This window comes from Thunnus maccoyii, chromosome 1 (assembly GCF_910596095.1).
Source record: "Thunnus maccoyii chromosome 1, fThuMac1.1, whole genome shotgun sequence".
In the NCBI taxonomy this organism is placed as follows: domain Eukaryota; kingdom Metazoa; phylum Chordata; class Actinopteri; order Scombriformes; family Scombridae; genus Thunnus; species Thunnus maccoyii.
Window position 1 is genome coordinate 14,403,573 of NC_056533.1, and position 15,810 is coordinate 14,419,382.

The 15,810-nt window shown below is 36.9% G+C and overlaps 2 protein-coding genes across 7 annotated transcripts in view; both read left to right on the plus strand.

The window, feature by feature from the left end:
- Positions 1-15,810, plus strand: part of LOC121911426 — a 19,236-nt gene continuing 3,426 nt past the window's right edge. Inside the window, exons 1-10 of one of the 4 annotated variants that reach the window (XM_042432925.1) lie at positions 1-119; positions 202-275; positions 358-490; positions 764-909; positions 1,141-1,280; positions 1,392-1,542; positions 1,959-2,052; positions 2,186-2,264; positions 2,560-2,633; positions 2,740-3,551. In XM_042432925.1, the coding sequence (XP_042288859.1) occupies positions 34-119; positions 202-275; positions 358-490; positions 764-909; positions 1,141-1,280; positions 1,392-1,542; positions 1,959-2,052; positions 2,186-2,264; positions 2,560-2,633; positions 2,740-3,334 (1,572 nt within the window). In that variant the 5' untranslated portion in view covers positions 1-33 and the 3' untranslated portion in view covers positions 3,335-3,551. Of the gene's footprint in view, positions 120-201; positions 276-357; positions 491-763; positions 910-1,140; positions 1,281-1,391; positions 1,543-1,958; positions 2,053-2,185; positions 2,265-2,559; positions 2,634-2,739; positions 3,552-15,810 lie in introns of those variants that run through there. The other 3 variants (XM_042433009.1, XM_042433172.1, XM_042433088.1) reach the window with 3 other exon arrangements.
- Positions 6,505-15,810, plus strand: part of LOC121911612 — a 16,981-nt gene continuing 7,675 nt past the window's right edge. The window contains exons 1-7 of one of the 3 annotated variants that reach the window (XR_006099921.1): positions 6,505-6,692; positions 6,786-6,853; positions 6,953-7,079; positions 7,752-7,900; positions 8,130-8,275; positions 8,618-8,780; positions 9,789-9,923. Coding sequence is in view for 1 of the 3 variants with exons in the window: in XM_042433425.1 (XP_042289359.1) it covers positions 6,679-6,692; positions 6,786-6,853; positions 6,953-7,079; positions 7,752-7,900; positions 8,130-8,260 (489 nt within the window). In the remaining 2 variants the exon portion in view is untranslated. Of the gene's footprint in view, positions 6,693-6,785; positions 6,854-6,952; positions 7,080-7,751; positions 7,901-8,129; positions 8,276-8,617; positions 8,781-9,788; positions 9,924-15,810 lie in introns of those variants that run through there. The other 2 variants (XM_042433425.1, XM_042433293.1) reach the window with 2 other exon arrangements.

The window sequence follows — 15,810 nt, forward strand, 5'->3', positions numbered from 1 at the left end:
CACACCAAGACGACTGAGGGACTCTGGTGTAATATGTTTAGCGGATGTCATTATACTGCATATTCCCATGTGAGAAGTTGCAGGGCTGAATCGTTTTCGAAGAAAATGGATTTAAAGAGGTAATTTTTAATAGTTAAAACTTCTCTGTTTGAGGTATCGCAGCATTAAAGACAAGTAAATATGTAATCACTTTGATTTCAGGCGACTTTACTATCGGGTGTATTTCATCCTGCTTTTTGTTTGGGGAAACATTTCGACTGCAGCACATCTCTCTGGTATGTATGGATATTTATTCTGAATAGGCTACATAATCTATTGAGACGATTAATCTCATTGGGTTCATTTCTGTTCGTGCAGGTGTTGAGAATGAAACCAGTTTAAATCTTGACTGTTCCAATGACGGCAAGAATTTGATGTTTTGCCACTTCCAGTCACTATTTGAGAAGCAGAGCTGCACTGAATATAACTTGACTATCAGTTACAAACTGCAGTGAGTTAGACTTCTTCCTTTATTGTGTCTCACTGGCTTCAGTGAAGTTAGCCTGCAGTATTCAAAGCGTATACTCTGTGAGCTTATCAGCTGTGGTTACCAAATTTACATATTTACATATTTACATACATATTCATTATAAGCCTATGTTGTTTATGATGTTTCTTTTTTAAAATATCATACATGTGGCTTTCGAAAGGGTTTCTGAATAAGTCTTAGGAGCCAGAAATGCACATAATCATATTTTATTCAAAGCAGGTTTTTTATCCACAGGGAGAAGAGTTGCATCTTCCAGCAGTGTGACATTGGATGTTGTTGCTCTCTCGAATTGCTGTTTGTTTTGGGGGAGATTCATACAGCAAATGTTTCGAAAGGGGGAACAACTGTGGTGTCCAAAAACATCGACATCATAAAAAGCAGTGAGTTGACCTCTTTTAACTGACAGTTCATCCTAGGACAGCTTCAATCTTTACAGATATTCACATAAGATTTTTTTTTTTTGTATTTTTTAGTAAAAGATAATATCTCTGTCACACAATGACAGTGTTTCTTAAACCTCTATAATGCCTGTAAATGTATTTGTGAATTAATCCAGACTCAGAGGATATGAGACATTTACCCTTATTTTTCTCATCTCTGTTTTTCTACAGTAAAGCCCAGGGTCCCAACAATCTCAGTAGAGGAAATCAATGGAAATTTTCAAGTTACATGGGATACAAACATGTCAAAAAGTTTCAGAGACTACATGAATATTATCGTGACTTACCATAAAAAAGGAGACTCAAAAGAGGTAGAAATGTCAGAGAAGTGTGGAATTAGAGTGGTATTCTCTTCCACTCTCCTCTTTTGTGGAAAGTTTTGATGGCACAACTCTCTTTTTATAATTCTCGTTTCTCCTCAGCAGGTATCTCGTACAGTTAAAGCCCTGAGTTCCTATGAAATACGAGGTCAAGACTTGGAGCCAAGTACAACATATGTGGTCAGTGTGAAAAGCAACATAAATTTGAGTGGCCTGTTCAGTGACAGTAGCAAGGAGTTGGAATTTACAACCTGTAAGTGTCATCTTTGCAGTCTTTTCATCACTTTTTAAGCATTTGACTGTATATTTTTTCTCACACTGTTATAAAAGAAATGTAAAATACACACTTTAACACTGTATTTATCCTTTCCAAAACAGAAATGTTTTCAGTACCGCTGTTACACATGACAAGAAGTATATAATTTAATCCATTTTATTCTACTAAATTTAATTTTAGTAGAATAAGATCCTGCAAAAATCCTGCATAGTATTACAACATATACTATATACACAATCATGGATTCGACCTTGACAGAAGTGATAATGTCTACAGTTGCAACATACTTACAGAGGTTGGAAAGTAACATAAACTGACATTGTGGGTGCTGTTAAAATAACCCAAATCTGGTTCAAGATTTGAAGCTGCACACCAATCTTGTCACTTCACAGCTGCGTCCCGTCACGCCCTGCTCTCGGCTGTCATCATCTGCCTCAGTATTGCTGCAGTCATCATCACCAGTGTTGCACTAGGCTGTTTTGAAATGTAAGTAATTTTGTCTGTTCCTTGTTTCCATGTAAGTACAATATTATAAAGCTGTAATTCCTCTGTTTTGTAATGTGTGTATATGTCCTGTCTGTTTGCCGTTTTGTTGATTTATTTGTGCATTTGGTTTTAGATTAAAAGCAAAGTGGCGGGATACACTTTCCAAATGTCCAAATCCAGAACTTTTAGACATACATCCAGGCGAACAAAAGGTAAGACACCTTTTGATGTTGGTCAAAGAAAAAGCAAAGATGTTGTAACATGAAAAACACACAGCTTCTATTATTGTTTATCTGTTTATTTAACATCTTTCCACATTAACATTCAGCAAATCCTTGAAACTTGTAGATGTCAATTTAAAACCAAAGTTGTCTTTTTTCCCAACAATGATTACTTGAATACAAAATTTTACACTTAAACTCTTAATGCAATACTTTTAAATTGGTCTATTTAACTAAAATGTTTAAGATCTGAAGATTTTAATTCTTTAGATCCTTCTTGTTGCAGGTTTTAAAGCTGTTACAAACCAACTTCTCTTCTGTCTCCATTGACACTGCTGTTGTAAATAACAGTGAACCACGGTTAGTACAGCTGCACTGGTGCATCATCAACTCAAGACATGTCTAGAAGGATTTTTTCTTCAAGGTGTTGTGATTTAAAATGATGTTTTTGATTCTCTTTATTCAGGTTGATGGCATCACTGACAGAAAGCAGCAGCGGGATGAGTACCGGCTCCTCTTTTGCAAACATAGAACCTGCTGACATCAAGGCCGGCGTTCAGGATGCCCTCAGTAAAGCCTTCACCCACATTAGTCCAAGATCATCAGTGACTGCCCCTCTGCTCACAGAATCAAACAAAGACAGTGATTTGCTCTCTGCTACCTACAATCCTTGTGTCACAGCTGATGACTTAAAGAATTCTCCTCAATCCACTGACTTTGACAACATGACCTATTTGATACGCATTCCCAGCTGTCAGATAATGATGAATAATTCTGAGATGTTTTGTGACTCTGTGTACCATCCCAGTGAAGGTGACATGATGACCTGTCCTGACAAGCAAGCACCAGTTTGTCCAGATCCTGTACAACAAAATGTCATTTTACCAGCAGTGGTTTCATCTCTTATGCCAACAGACATGTCGTATCAGTGCAGTCCTGACAAGCAAGTACCAGTCCAGGATGGTCAATATCTCTCTGATGACCAAAGACCTTTTCTCTCTTTCATATCTGCTAACCCGTCTACACCAATAATCACAGACAGTGACTATCACAGTGTGTAGTATTGAGTCATTTTTAGGGAAATTCTGCTTTAATACACAAATCTGTAACATGACTGTTTTCAAGACTGTTTTATACATTTTTCTACTCTCAGTAATCTGCTTTGCACCTTATGAACGGTTAATTTTATAACTGTGTGCAATGTTTTGACTTCTTGGCTACTTTTGATGTGAAAAATGCATAATGTTTCTGTATGAAATATAAAATCATCAAAATGTTCTTTGATAGAAACTCACCTTTTTTGGCACATTATTTTTATTCAAGGTCATGAAATATTATAATCCTTTAAACATATCAGGCCTCTAACATTAGACCATTAGGCCTGTAGCATTAGAACAAAATCATTTCAGTGATCTATGAGTTAAAAGGATATGTTCACAATTTGTCAAGTCTGTCTTAAAACAATAGTCAAGTTCCCAAACAGATTTTGCTCACTGTAATCATTCCTCCTGTTCATACTGATCAATAGAAGATCCTCTCCAAATGTGCTCAAAAGTGATAAGGGACAAAATCCTTAAAACCTTATTTAAAAGTTTATTTGAAGATAATATGATGCTTCAGTTGTTCAAATGAAGTGGATATCTGCCACAGTTAGTCTTTTTAGTGAAAAATTCCCCCTTTGTGTCTCAATGGACAGTGTTTTCCTGTTCAGCTGCACTGGAAGGATTGTAACAAAAAGAGGGAATTTGGCACTAAAAAGACAGTAAATATATGAAATATATTGATTTGATTTGACTAATTTGGATGGCTGAGGCCTCATGTTAGCTTCAAGTAAACTTTTAAATGCATGTTTGTACGGAGGACTGTGGATTTTGTCCCCCATCACTTCCACTGACAGTGCATTATGAAGGGATCTCTTAATGGCCAGTATGAACAGGAGGAATGATCACAGCAAAAAACAAAAACAACAACAACAACAACAACAACAACAACAACAAAAAGACAAAACATGTGTCAATGTTCATTTGGGCACCTGACTATTGTTTTATGTGGACCTGAAAAATTGTGAACCTGTCCTTTAATGGAGTTCATTTCTATTTTGCATTAAATAAGATAACTCATAGATCACTCAAAAGTATAAACAAAAGGAAAATTACTAACAGAAAAGTTTTAAGTAATTTGAGAGGCAGGAGGTTGGGATTGTTTGGTGTGTGATGAATTGACCAGCTGGTACTGACTGATACACAGTAACCACTAAAGATTTTCAAGTTTAGATACTGAAAAAAAATATAAAAAATGTGTCAATTTACATATTTTGAGAATACGTGCAACTGAAATAAAGCATAAAAACATTTATTCACACATGAAATAAACATCAGATGTAAAATGTTTACTGTGACAAACAAAGATTTTTCAGTGAGATCACACCAGTATATCAATTGTCTTTTCTTGAACATGCAGTTAAATTCAGCAGTGAACACAGTGCACAGTGACTTTATCAGACAGGCCTGGATATTGAAAGTCATTGTGTGCAAAATGTGTACGTGACACATACATCTTACGAATGTTGGCCAAGGAGCTCTTGCAACACTGAGCTGTTTTGTGAAATGCACCTCTTCTGCATTTGTTACTGTGAAAACTATTAATAGGAGGAACACAAAGAATATAATGATAATAATTTAATATAATAGTTAAACTTCAAAAGTATAATGGCAACATGAAAACCTGTCACATTTTACTGTAACTCTGCCTCCACCTGATGGTCTGAAATGGATACTGCTGCCACAGTCACTTCATGTAGTCAGTCTACTTATTATACACAGAATATTAAACATGAACTTTTAAATATAATTCATAGAATTCTGAAGGCATTTATTAGTTTCTAACTCTGGGAAAGTGGGAAAAATGGTAAAATTTTCCAAAATTACTACATCCCTGAACTGTCTCTTTAACCAAATCACACACATTTAGGCTATTCATACTATTAGGCTATTAATACTTTTTTAAAAATCTATAAATAATAATCATCCCAAATATTTGTATCCATGGAGACATGTTCCAGTAATCATCCTCACAGGGGTCAAAGGTCAGACACAAGGAGACCTGCTACATCTGGTCAAGACTTCCTAAACAGTTCTTGTCTATGTGTTGTAAACCAGAAGGGACAAACATGTCCCACGAGTAGACAAGAACTGTTTAGGAAGTCTTGACCAGATGTAGCAGGTCTCCTTGTGTCTGACCTTTGACCCCTGTGAGGATGATTACTGGAACATGTCTCCATGGATACAAATATTTGGGATGATTATTATTTATAGATTTTTAAAAAAGTATTAATAGCCTAATAGTATGAATAGCCTAAATGTGTGTGATTTGGTTCAGCAGCGCAGAAACACATCAAACACCACCTTAGTGTGCACTTAAATCTGACCTTAGCTATCAAAAATACATGTTTATCCACAAATTCAGTATTTTTTAAATTTTGTTTGGATTGCTCCATTTACAGTATTTTACTAAAATGTAGTGTCGGCTGAAGTGTGTACAGTACATCTTGTTCTATGTATAGCCCATCTACCCTCTATATTATGTAGATGGGGCCCTGAGTTCTTTATCCTAATTTCCTTTGTTATATTATCTCTGATTAATTTAATGTTTTTTGCTTGGGTCACTTTGGAAATCCTATACCTCTTGAATATAACTTATTGTGAGACCACAGTGTAACAAACAATTGAGTGTACTAACCCTTTAACACAGTACAATACCACACTCTAATATAAGTTGGTATAGAGTATGAAGGCTATATAGCTTTTAACCTCTGAAATAATAAACACACTCAGAAACCATTTAAAATTAGAAGTAATAATTTCCTCCTTTAATTCTAAACAAAATTAAATGAAAATAATATTAAATTAAATATCAGGAGTGTTCACTGCTTTTGTTTCACAAGTCACACAGTAGTGTTCCCTTTTTACCTTTCCAACTTTAAATTATATGCTTTTACTTGTCCACTGAATTATTTTAGTGACCAAACACACACACACATTATCACTCTATGCTAAGCCGGCAACAAGGATATAACAAAATAAAATAAAAGCGTTGCAGGCCTGATGCGGTGCTTGTGATCGTATGGACCAAAAACTTAGTGGTCGCTTCACTCAAGTTTAGAGCATGAAACAAATAAAGCAGTGTATCTATCACAGACAACTATTTATAAACATATTTTTAACTGGGCTACATATGCTCTGAGGAAACGGGAGTGGGACGCACTTCCCTTGAATCTGTTCCTCTCTTGAAATCTCAACATTTCCAGCTAACAGCTTTCCAAAGAAAGAAGACGCATCAAACTGCACGACTCCTACAGTATGATCAGACTTGAGTTGGAGTGCTGTTTTCGAAGGATCGTTTCAGCATGAAGTTTAACAGGTGATCATGTTGTTGGAACTAGTTGTGTTACTTAAATCATGGAATTTTCTGGATTAAAGAAAAGAAAATAATTGATTTTCTGTTTGGTTTCAGGCGAGTTCGCGATAGGATGTCTTTGATCCTGTTTCTTTTAGGAAACATTGCCTCTGTAGCTCTCTCTGGTACGTATAACATGGACACGTAGACAGTTTTAAATAGTCTTTTTATACAATAACTCATTCTCACGATCAGTCGTGTCGCATCATATGTGTTTCGTGTAGATCTTGATAATGAAACAGGCCTGAATCTTGATTGTACCAACGACTTAGAGGGTTTGATGTCTTGTGACTTTGACGCACAAAACTGCACTGAATACAATCTGACTCTCTGGAGCAACGATGAACAAGGGTGAGTTACTGGTTTCTCCTTTTTCCTTTTTTCAGATCAGATCAATCAGATACACTAATAATTCATGTCACTATCGATTTGAAACGTATTTCTTTATTATTATTATTAGTTTATTTGTCAAAGACGATGCAAAAAAACATTGTAACAGGTTAAAGTAACATGAAAGAGATGCATATAGAATTTCTAGCCAAGGTTAATTTGCGACCCCTGACCCTGGTTAGGCTTTTCTACTTAAAATAATAGTCATAACATATCATTACCAGAAATACATGAGTTAAATAGAGCTCATAATAAATAGTGACATTCTCTATAACAACAGTACTTACATCACATAACAATAATTTACATGTGTTGCGTATGGTGTAATGTATGCATAATATTTATAGTTGCGTGTGTCCGTGTACATACTTGCATAGTCTGTATCAGTGTGCATGTATGTTTATCTGTATGTATCTGTTCATCTATCTGTGTACATGTCCATGTGTGCATGCACAAGTGTATGATCATTGATCAGTGATTGCAGGTTTGGTTTTGTTTCAGCCAGTGTTTCACCTTTTCATTAAACGTTTTCAGATCAGTTTGTATTTTTTATATATTATTAATTTCAAACAACTGAATCAGCCTGAGACATAGCCTATAGTCAAAGCATGTTGTATATGATGTATTCAACAGGGAGCAGCACTGCAATACCAAGCAGTGTGACACTGGACGGTGTTGTTGCTCTGTCAAAATCATACTTATACCAGGGGAGACTCATAACGCAACAGTTTTCAAAGGGGGCCAAAGTGTGGAGTCCAAATACATCAGCATCACAGATAGTGGTGAGTTGACTATTTTAAAACTGTCCAACCCACAAAAGCCATTCTTCATATAAACATTTGTAAAATGTAATATTTCTCTCAAAACAGGGAAATGACAGAAGCAAGAGTACTTTAAGTTACATTTTCCTTGCAGGGAATTTCATTCTCTGCATTGAGTTACTGTTTAAGTCCATAAATCTGCAGCTGCCAGAAACAGACTGCATGAACTTTTCCTGTTTCTGTTCTACAGTAAAGCCCAAAGCACCAACAATCATCTCAGTGAATGAATCCAAAGGGAATTTTAAAGTTGAGTGGACAGCAAACACTGACGACAACAGTCTCAGAAGCAGCTTGAGTGCTCGAGTGACTTACCATAAGTAGGGAGACACAAAAGAGGTAGGAGAAGTGTCATAAAACGGCGACTTTACAGATCTTTTAGTGTTTCAGTCTGCTTTTCAAACACTTCAAATAAAAATGAGTGGCCATGCAGCTAAAATGCATGTGCTGTAGTAATGTGAATTTAGATGCATTGATGCATTTATATTGATGTACTGTGTGTGTTGAAGGTTTTAAAACTTATTTGCATCCAACTACTGTCAGGTTGCTGTTTACCAGTTTAAAATGTAGACTTCTACTTTGCCACTCAGTGATTATTATTTAACAATGGGTTGGTTGTGGAAAAAAGTAAAAGAAACTACGTTTTCAAAATTCTCATTTTATTTCGTTTCTCTTCACCAGGTATCTGAAAATATCACAACAGCCGTAGTTAATGGACCAAATGACTTTGATATACTTGGTAAACACTTGGAGCCAAGTACAACATACCTGGTCAGCATGAAAAGCTACACAAGCATAAGTGGCCTGTTCAGTGACAGTAGTGAAGAGCATGAATTCAGAACTCGTTAGTGTTTTCTTTACAGTCTTTTTGTGACTTTTCAAGCAGTACACTGTATATTTATATTCCTTGACTGTAGTCGTGCTCAACATACTGTACATCAAGCTGCTGTTCTTCACAAACATATAAAAGACAGAGTTTAATCATATTTTCATCCTTCAGCTTTTGTACAGAAGTACATTAAATATATAATCCACATTCGGCTTTATCATTATATATGTTACCAAATCTCAACGTTTTTTTTTTATAGAACAAGAAATCATGGCATTTTTTATTTATATAACAAACCACAATTTAATCAAGTGCCCATTATGTGACACCTGGGACCCCTGAAAACTCTAAAATCATTTTTTGGGAGTTTTTCTTTTGTATTTTTCTACTCCTGTAAACTCTGTTGTCATGTTGTAGCCAATTTTTAAAATCTTCTCCAAAATAACAAAACGTGTCGTTTTGATGCTATTTGGTGAACCATGACAGCTTTTACTCCAGAATGAGGAAGTTTCACCAGACTGTTACTCAGTAACTACATCTGTTATCTGCTGTGGTATTAATGTCAATTCACACTGTCACGTCCCTGAGTCACTGACGTGGGCATTCACACAGTTCACACATTGTGACAAATGATATTTTTAAAAATGTCCCCTGATGTTAACTTTGTAATTCTAGTTTTCCTTGTTCAGCATGACATTGAAATGTAGAGATCCAACATTTATTTCCATATAATTCACTGGTTGAATTATATGTCACTGGTTACACATTGTGTGTCACTGGTTACACATTATTCACTTACTGAACTTCTGTAATGAGTCGTGTTTATTCAATTAAAAGGAAATGTTTAATCTCCAGGCATTTTTTAAAGACATTATAATGCCAACAGCTGTTGATGCAACATGTCAACAGGCTCCAGATTTAAACACCGTGCACTTATCTCTAATTTCTCTCTCTACTGTATGTTAACTATACAAAAGAAGTGATTTAAAAAAAAAAATGTATTTCAAACATGTTACTTCACAGCTGCCTCCCACAAAGTCCTGCTACTGGCTGTCATCATAAGCCTCAGTATTGTTGCAGTCATCATCAGCAGTGCTATATTTTGCTGTTATGTAAAGTAAGTCATAAAAATAGATTGTCTTTGTCTGGTTTCTTTGTTTGTAAAAAGACAAGCTGTAACTGCTGCTGTGTTGTGTTTACATGTTGTGTGTCATCTTGATGATTTATTTGTGCATTTGGTTTTAGATTAAAAGCTAAGTGGTGGGACTCAGTTGCCAAATGTCCAAATCCAGAACTTTTAGACATGTGTCCAGGTGAGGAAAAGGTAAGATAAATTGTGATGTTGGTCAAAGAAAAAGCAAAGATGTTGTTACACGAAAAACACACAGCTTCTATTGTTGTATATCTGTTTAACATCTTTCCACATTAACATTCAGAAACTCCTTGAAACTTGTAGATGTCAATTTGAACAACATTTACTTGGATACAAAATTTTGGTAACACTTTATAATACAGCCCACGTTTTATGGTGTAACTTCCCATCATTTACCATGTAATTTCCCGGAACTTATGGTGTAACTTCCTGGTATGAATCCATACATATAAAATACTTTTCGGTTCTTACCGGTACTTAAATGTAGGTACAGTGGAAGAAAACAAAACGAGAAACAAGGGAGTAACAATTGGGGTTTTAAAATGTAACTTCCCAACACGTACTTGTTAGGTGTTAGGTAATAAACAGTACCGTGCTCTTGGTTTAATATACAGTACAAACTATAACTCACTATATATTAAATAAAATACAGACATTAACCTTACTCCCTAAAGTAGAGTAAAATATGCCATCTAAGGTAACATATTCCTTCAGCATTTAATTTAAAACAGCATGGACCATGTGAGTTTACATTCTGGACACAGAAGTAACTTGTAACCTTGCCAAAGTCCGCCTAGCATGGTGGCTAATTAGCGATTAGCATAACTCGTGATTAGCATGCTAATACACATGAATTTGGTTGTTAAGACTTTGCCATAAGGCAGCCAACACATTATGATAAGACACACTATGTTGCACATCATAAATATGACTGCTCACCTAACAGGAGAATATGACAGAAGCAGGTGATTTGAAGCCAGTGAATGCAGAGTGAGCAACTGGCTCTTGTTTATATATAGTTTTATATATAGTTTTTGTTAAGTCATGACACGTTGTATGTTGTTAGATTGTGACATGAAAGGTAACAGAACCAAACAGCTAAGTAAGGATGGGAGAACATAATCCAGCCCACTCCCTGTCGTTACCATGTACTTATAGGGTAACTAGCCTGTACCTACAGAGTAAGGACTGGGGAACAGTGTGAATTTAATAATCCAGCCCGCTCCCTGTTGTTACCATGTCCTTATAGGGTAACTAGCCTGTATTTACAGAGTAAGACTGGGAGAACGGCACATATGTTGTGGTTTATGTGTAATTAAAGAATAAAATCATTTTTCATAACTACCATATTATTGTGTAATTAAAGATATACTATGTATATTATTACATTACTGTATTGTTATTTTTTCATCCTCGGATGACAATACAAGCCTTTCATAGCTGTGCACTGGAGAGAGGTAAGATTGCCTGTTATGAGCTGCTGCAGTGCTGGACCAACATGGCTGCTAGGAGCCAATTTTCAAAAGCATAGACCCATTTCTCGACTTGTTCTATTCAAATTCATACAATGAAGTGGAATACGTAAGCATAATAAATCTCTTGAGTGTGGATGAAAAATGATTGTCATAACTGCCATGAGCAAAAACATTTGATTTTATATACACATGTAACATACTGATTCATGCGAGAAAGTTACACCATAAGTTCCGGGAAGTTACATGGTAAATGTTGGGAAGTTACACTTTAAAACCCCAATTGTTACTCCCTTGTTTCTCGTTGTTTTTTCTTCCGCTGTACCTACATTTAAGTACCAGTAAGAACCGGAAAGTATTTTATATGTATGGATGCATACGAGGAAGTTACACCATAAGTTCCGGGAAATTACATGGTAAGTGATGGGAAGTTACACCATAAAACACGGGCTGTATTATAAAGTGTTACCAAAATTTTACATTTAAACTTTTAAGGCAATATTTTTAAATTGGTCTATTCAACTAGAATGTTTCAGATCTGAGATTTTAATTGTTTATATTCGTTTATTTGTTAGGATCCCCATTAGCTTTGCCCTAAAGCACAGCTAGTCTTCCTGAGGGGTGTACTACGAAGCAAGTTCAACATACTCAGGCTTTCTTTGTGTGAGCTGACTCGACAAACCCTAAACTCGCACTCTGTGATAAGTGATATCACGACAGTGGTTACGAACTTTCTTTGTTAACTCAGGCTTTCTGCTTTGGGCTCTGTGCGCAACCCCATGAAAGGGGGCATTTGGCGCGTCATTTGACTCTTTTTCCGCACAAAATGGACCAATCGTGTGCTGCCTGCTTCAGAAAATCCTTTGGTGCGGGACTTTTTAAACATCATTGATTCTTTTAATCTTGTGAAGTCTGTACTTGGGCCTACACATGAACATGGTCACACACTTGATCTTGTTTTATCACATGGTTTGCCTGTTCTAATCTGGAGATCTGTGATGCTTTTTCCTCTGATCATATGCCTCTACTGTTTGAAGCTGCTGTTTGCTGTCAAACAGTTGAACTGCTGCTCGCACATGTCGAGATATTAACCCTTCCACTGCTGCTCACTTCTCAGATGCCTTCAGTCAAAACTGCGTCCTGCCTGAATCTGTGTATGAGGATACGGAGGCTCTTAACTCATGGTTTCTCGACACCTGTCAAACTGCCATAGACATTGCGGCTCCATTAATGACCAGACAGCATAAAACGAAATCGGAGGCGGAGCCCTGGCTGAATGAAACAACCCGTGCTGCTGCAGGATTGTCGAAGAGCTGAGCGAAAGTGGAAAAAGGACAAGTTGCAAGTGTCTTGTCAAATGTTGAGGGATTACTGGCGTCATTACCAATCCACTGTGAAAGAGGCTAAAAGAAAATATTTTTCTGATATTGTCCTGTTAAACTGCCACAAGCCTCGTGTGTTGTTTAAAGTGATCAACTCTGCTCTGAATGCACCACAGAATTGAAGCCTCCCTGGCTGTGTGTGAAAAATTTCTTCACTTCTTCACTGATAAAGTCACTTCTACCAGAGCACTTATTTCACCTCCTGCCATTGACCCTTCAGTGTCTGTCCCCTGCTCTGCTGGGTTGGACACATTTGAGCCTGTGACCCTGCCCTTTGTTCAGGAGATTGTTGGTCATTTGAAGCCCTCAGGTTCTCCAAATGAAACTGTCCCACCCCGACTTTTTAAGGAGGCTTTCCAGACTGTTGGACCATCTTTTTTCACAGTTATTAATAGCAGTCTGTCCTCTGGAGTGGTTCCTGTTCATTTTAAACATGCCGTTGTGCAACCTTTGTTAAAAAAACCTGGGCTGGATCCTACTGTTTTGGCAAATTTCAGGCCTATCTCTAAATTGCCTTTCCTTTCTAAAATCTTAGAAAAGGTTGTCTATTCTCAGCTCAAGGACTTTTTAAATGAACTAAATATTCTTGAGATTTTCCAATCCGGTTTTAAAACATTGCCCAGCACCAAATCAGCGCTTTTAAGAGTTTTTAATGACATCTTTTTAGCTACTGACTCTGGTCACTGTGTTGTCCTTGTACTTTTAGATTTGAGTGCAGCTTTTGATACAGTGGACCATGAAATCCTGATTGCTTGTTTGGAGCAGTGGGTGGGCATCAGTGGCACAGCACTTGAATGATTCAGGTCCTACCTGTCACATCAAACCTTCTGTGTCAGCCTTGATGACTCTGTGTCCTCCACTGCTCCCCTCTCACGTGGGGTACCACAGGGCTCTGTGCTTGGCCCTCTTTTATTTTCCCTCTATCTACTCCCACTTGATTCAATTCTCAGGAAACATGGCATTTCTTTTCATTGCTATGCAGATGACAGTCAGATCTATGTCCCCCTAAAAAAAGTCAGACTCCTACAGTGTTAAGCCATTGCATGAGTGTTTACATGACATTAAAGCCTGGATGTCTCTAAACTTCCTAACTTTTAATGCAAAAGAGACAGAAGCCATGGTCTTTGGTGGCACTTCTATGACCCCCCTGGTTGATCTGGGTTCTTTGGCACAGTACCACAAGCCAACTGTGCACAATCTGGGGGTAAAAGTGGACACAGACCTTAAATTTGACAGCCAGATTAAAGCTGTGGTGAAGTCGAGCTTTTTCCAGTTGAGGCAGCTGGCAAAAATTAAACCAGTCCTTCGGAGACAGCACTTTGAGACAGTAATCCACGCCTTTGTGACCACTCGGCTGGATTACTGCAATGCACTTTATATGGGGGTTAGTGCGTCCTCCATTGCTCGTCTTCAACTGGTGCAAAATGCTGCTGCACATCTTTTAACTGGCACAAGCAAGTATGAGCACATTTCACCTATTTTAGCTTCACTCCACTGGCTGCCCATCCATTTTAGGATTCATTTTAAAATTATTTTATTTGCTTTTAAAGCCTTGAATGGCCTAGCCCCACCTTATCTCTCTGAGCTGCTGCACCCCTATACTCCCAGGCGCTCTCTCAGGTCAGCTGACCAGCTGCTCCTGACAGTGCCTAAAGCTAGGCTTAAGCTCAGAGGCGAACGAGCATTTGCTGTTGCAGCCCCAAAACTGTGGAATGGATTGCCGCTGCACATTAGACAGGCCTCCTCACTGTCTCATTTTAAATCTCTTCTTAAAACCCACCTCTTCTCTCTGGCTTTTGACACCATGTAGCGTGTTGCACCTTGTGTGAGCAGTGCACTTTATTTTATTTATTATCCTATTTTATTTGATTTTATCTTATTTGATTTTATTTGATTTTATCTTATTTTATTTGATTTTATCTTATTTTATTTGTTTTTATCTTATTTTATTTTATTTTATCTTATTTTATTACTTTTATCCCATTGTGTCCTTCATCGTTTTAGTGTGTTCTGTTGTGCTATTTATTGTGTTTTTTTTTATCTTGCTGTGCAGCACTTTGGAAACCTTATGTTTGTTAAAATCGTGCTATATGAATAAAATGGATTGGATTGGATTGGATAATAAATATGAGAAGAAGTTACACAGCAAAAATTACAAATCGGCATATACATAGCATCATACAAATATGTTGTTCATAGGTGTGTCCTTATTTGCTTTTTAAACATTGATTTCTGTGTTAATTCAGTCAGTAACAATAGTAAAGAATTCCATGTTTTTAGTGCTATATACTACTGTGCGTTTGAAGAAATTAGTGTTTGCCTTGGGAAGTAAAAACTGGCCTTCTGTTGCCTGTCTAGAGGAATATGTATATGACTCTAAACTGTGTTTTAATTAACTGTACTGATATGATGGAATTTTGGATTGTAAAACTTTCCATGTTGAGAGAAGAACTGCAGCGATCAGCCTGCTAATCAGCATGCTAATGATATTAGTATTTTACAGACACTGGAGAGCAGCTTGTTCTGTACTAGCTAAAGTGTGCTTATCTTTTTTTGTAGCATTCACCCATATTATCTGGCAGTTATCAAGCTGCAAAAGAATAAGAGTACTTAACACAAGTTTAGTTAAATCAGGTGTAAGGTATTTTCTGCATCACCTTACTACAGCTAATGCCTTGCCCATTCTATTGACAATAGTGTTGATGTGTTTTGACCAGAACATTTTGTTGTCAAGGGTGATGCCCAATAACTTGTTTTCCTTTACTTGCTGGATGGGTGTTTTATATATAAAGAGTTTAAGCTCTGGCTCTCCTTTCTTTCTTTTCAAAGATCCACTTTCAGATAATATCTAGCTCCCTGTTCAAGATGGCAGTCAAATCAGCAGGTGTTGTTGCTGATGCATGTACAGTAGTGTCATCTGCATACGTAGTTAATTTAGTATGTTTTAGTATGAGAGGTAAATCGTTGGTAAAAATGGAATACATAAGTGGGCCTAGGCAGCTCCCTTGTGGAACTCCACATTCCACAGACACACTATC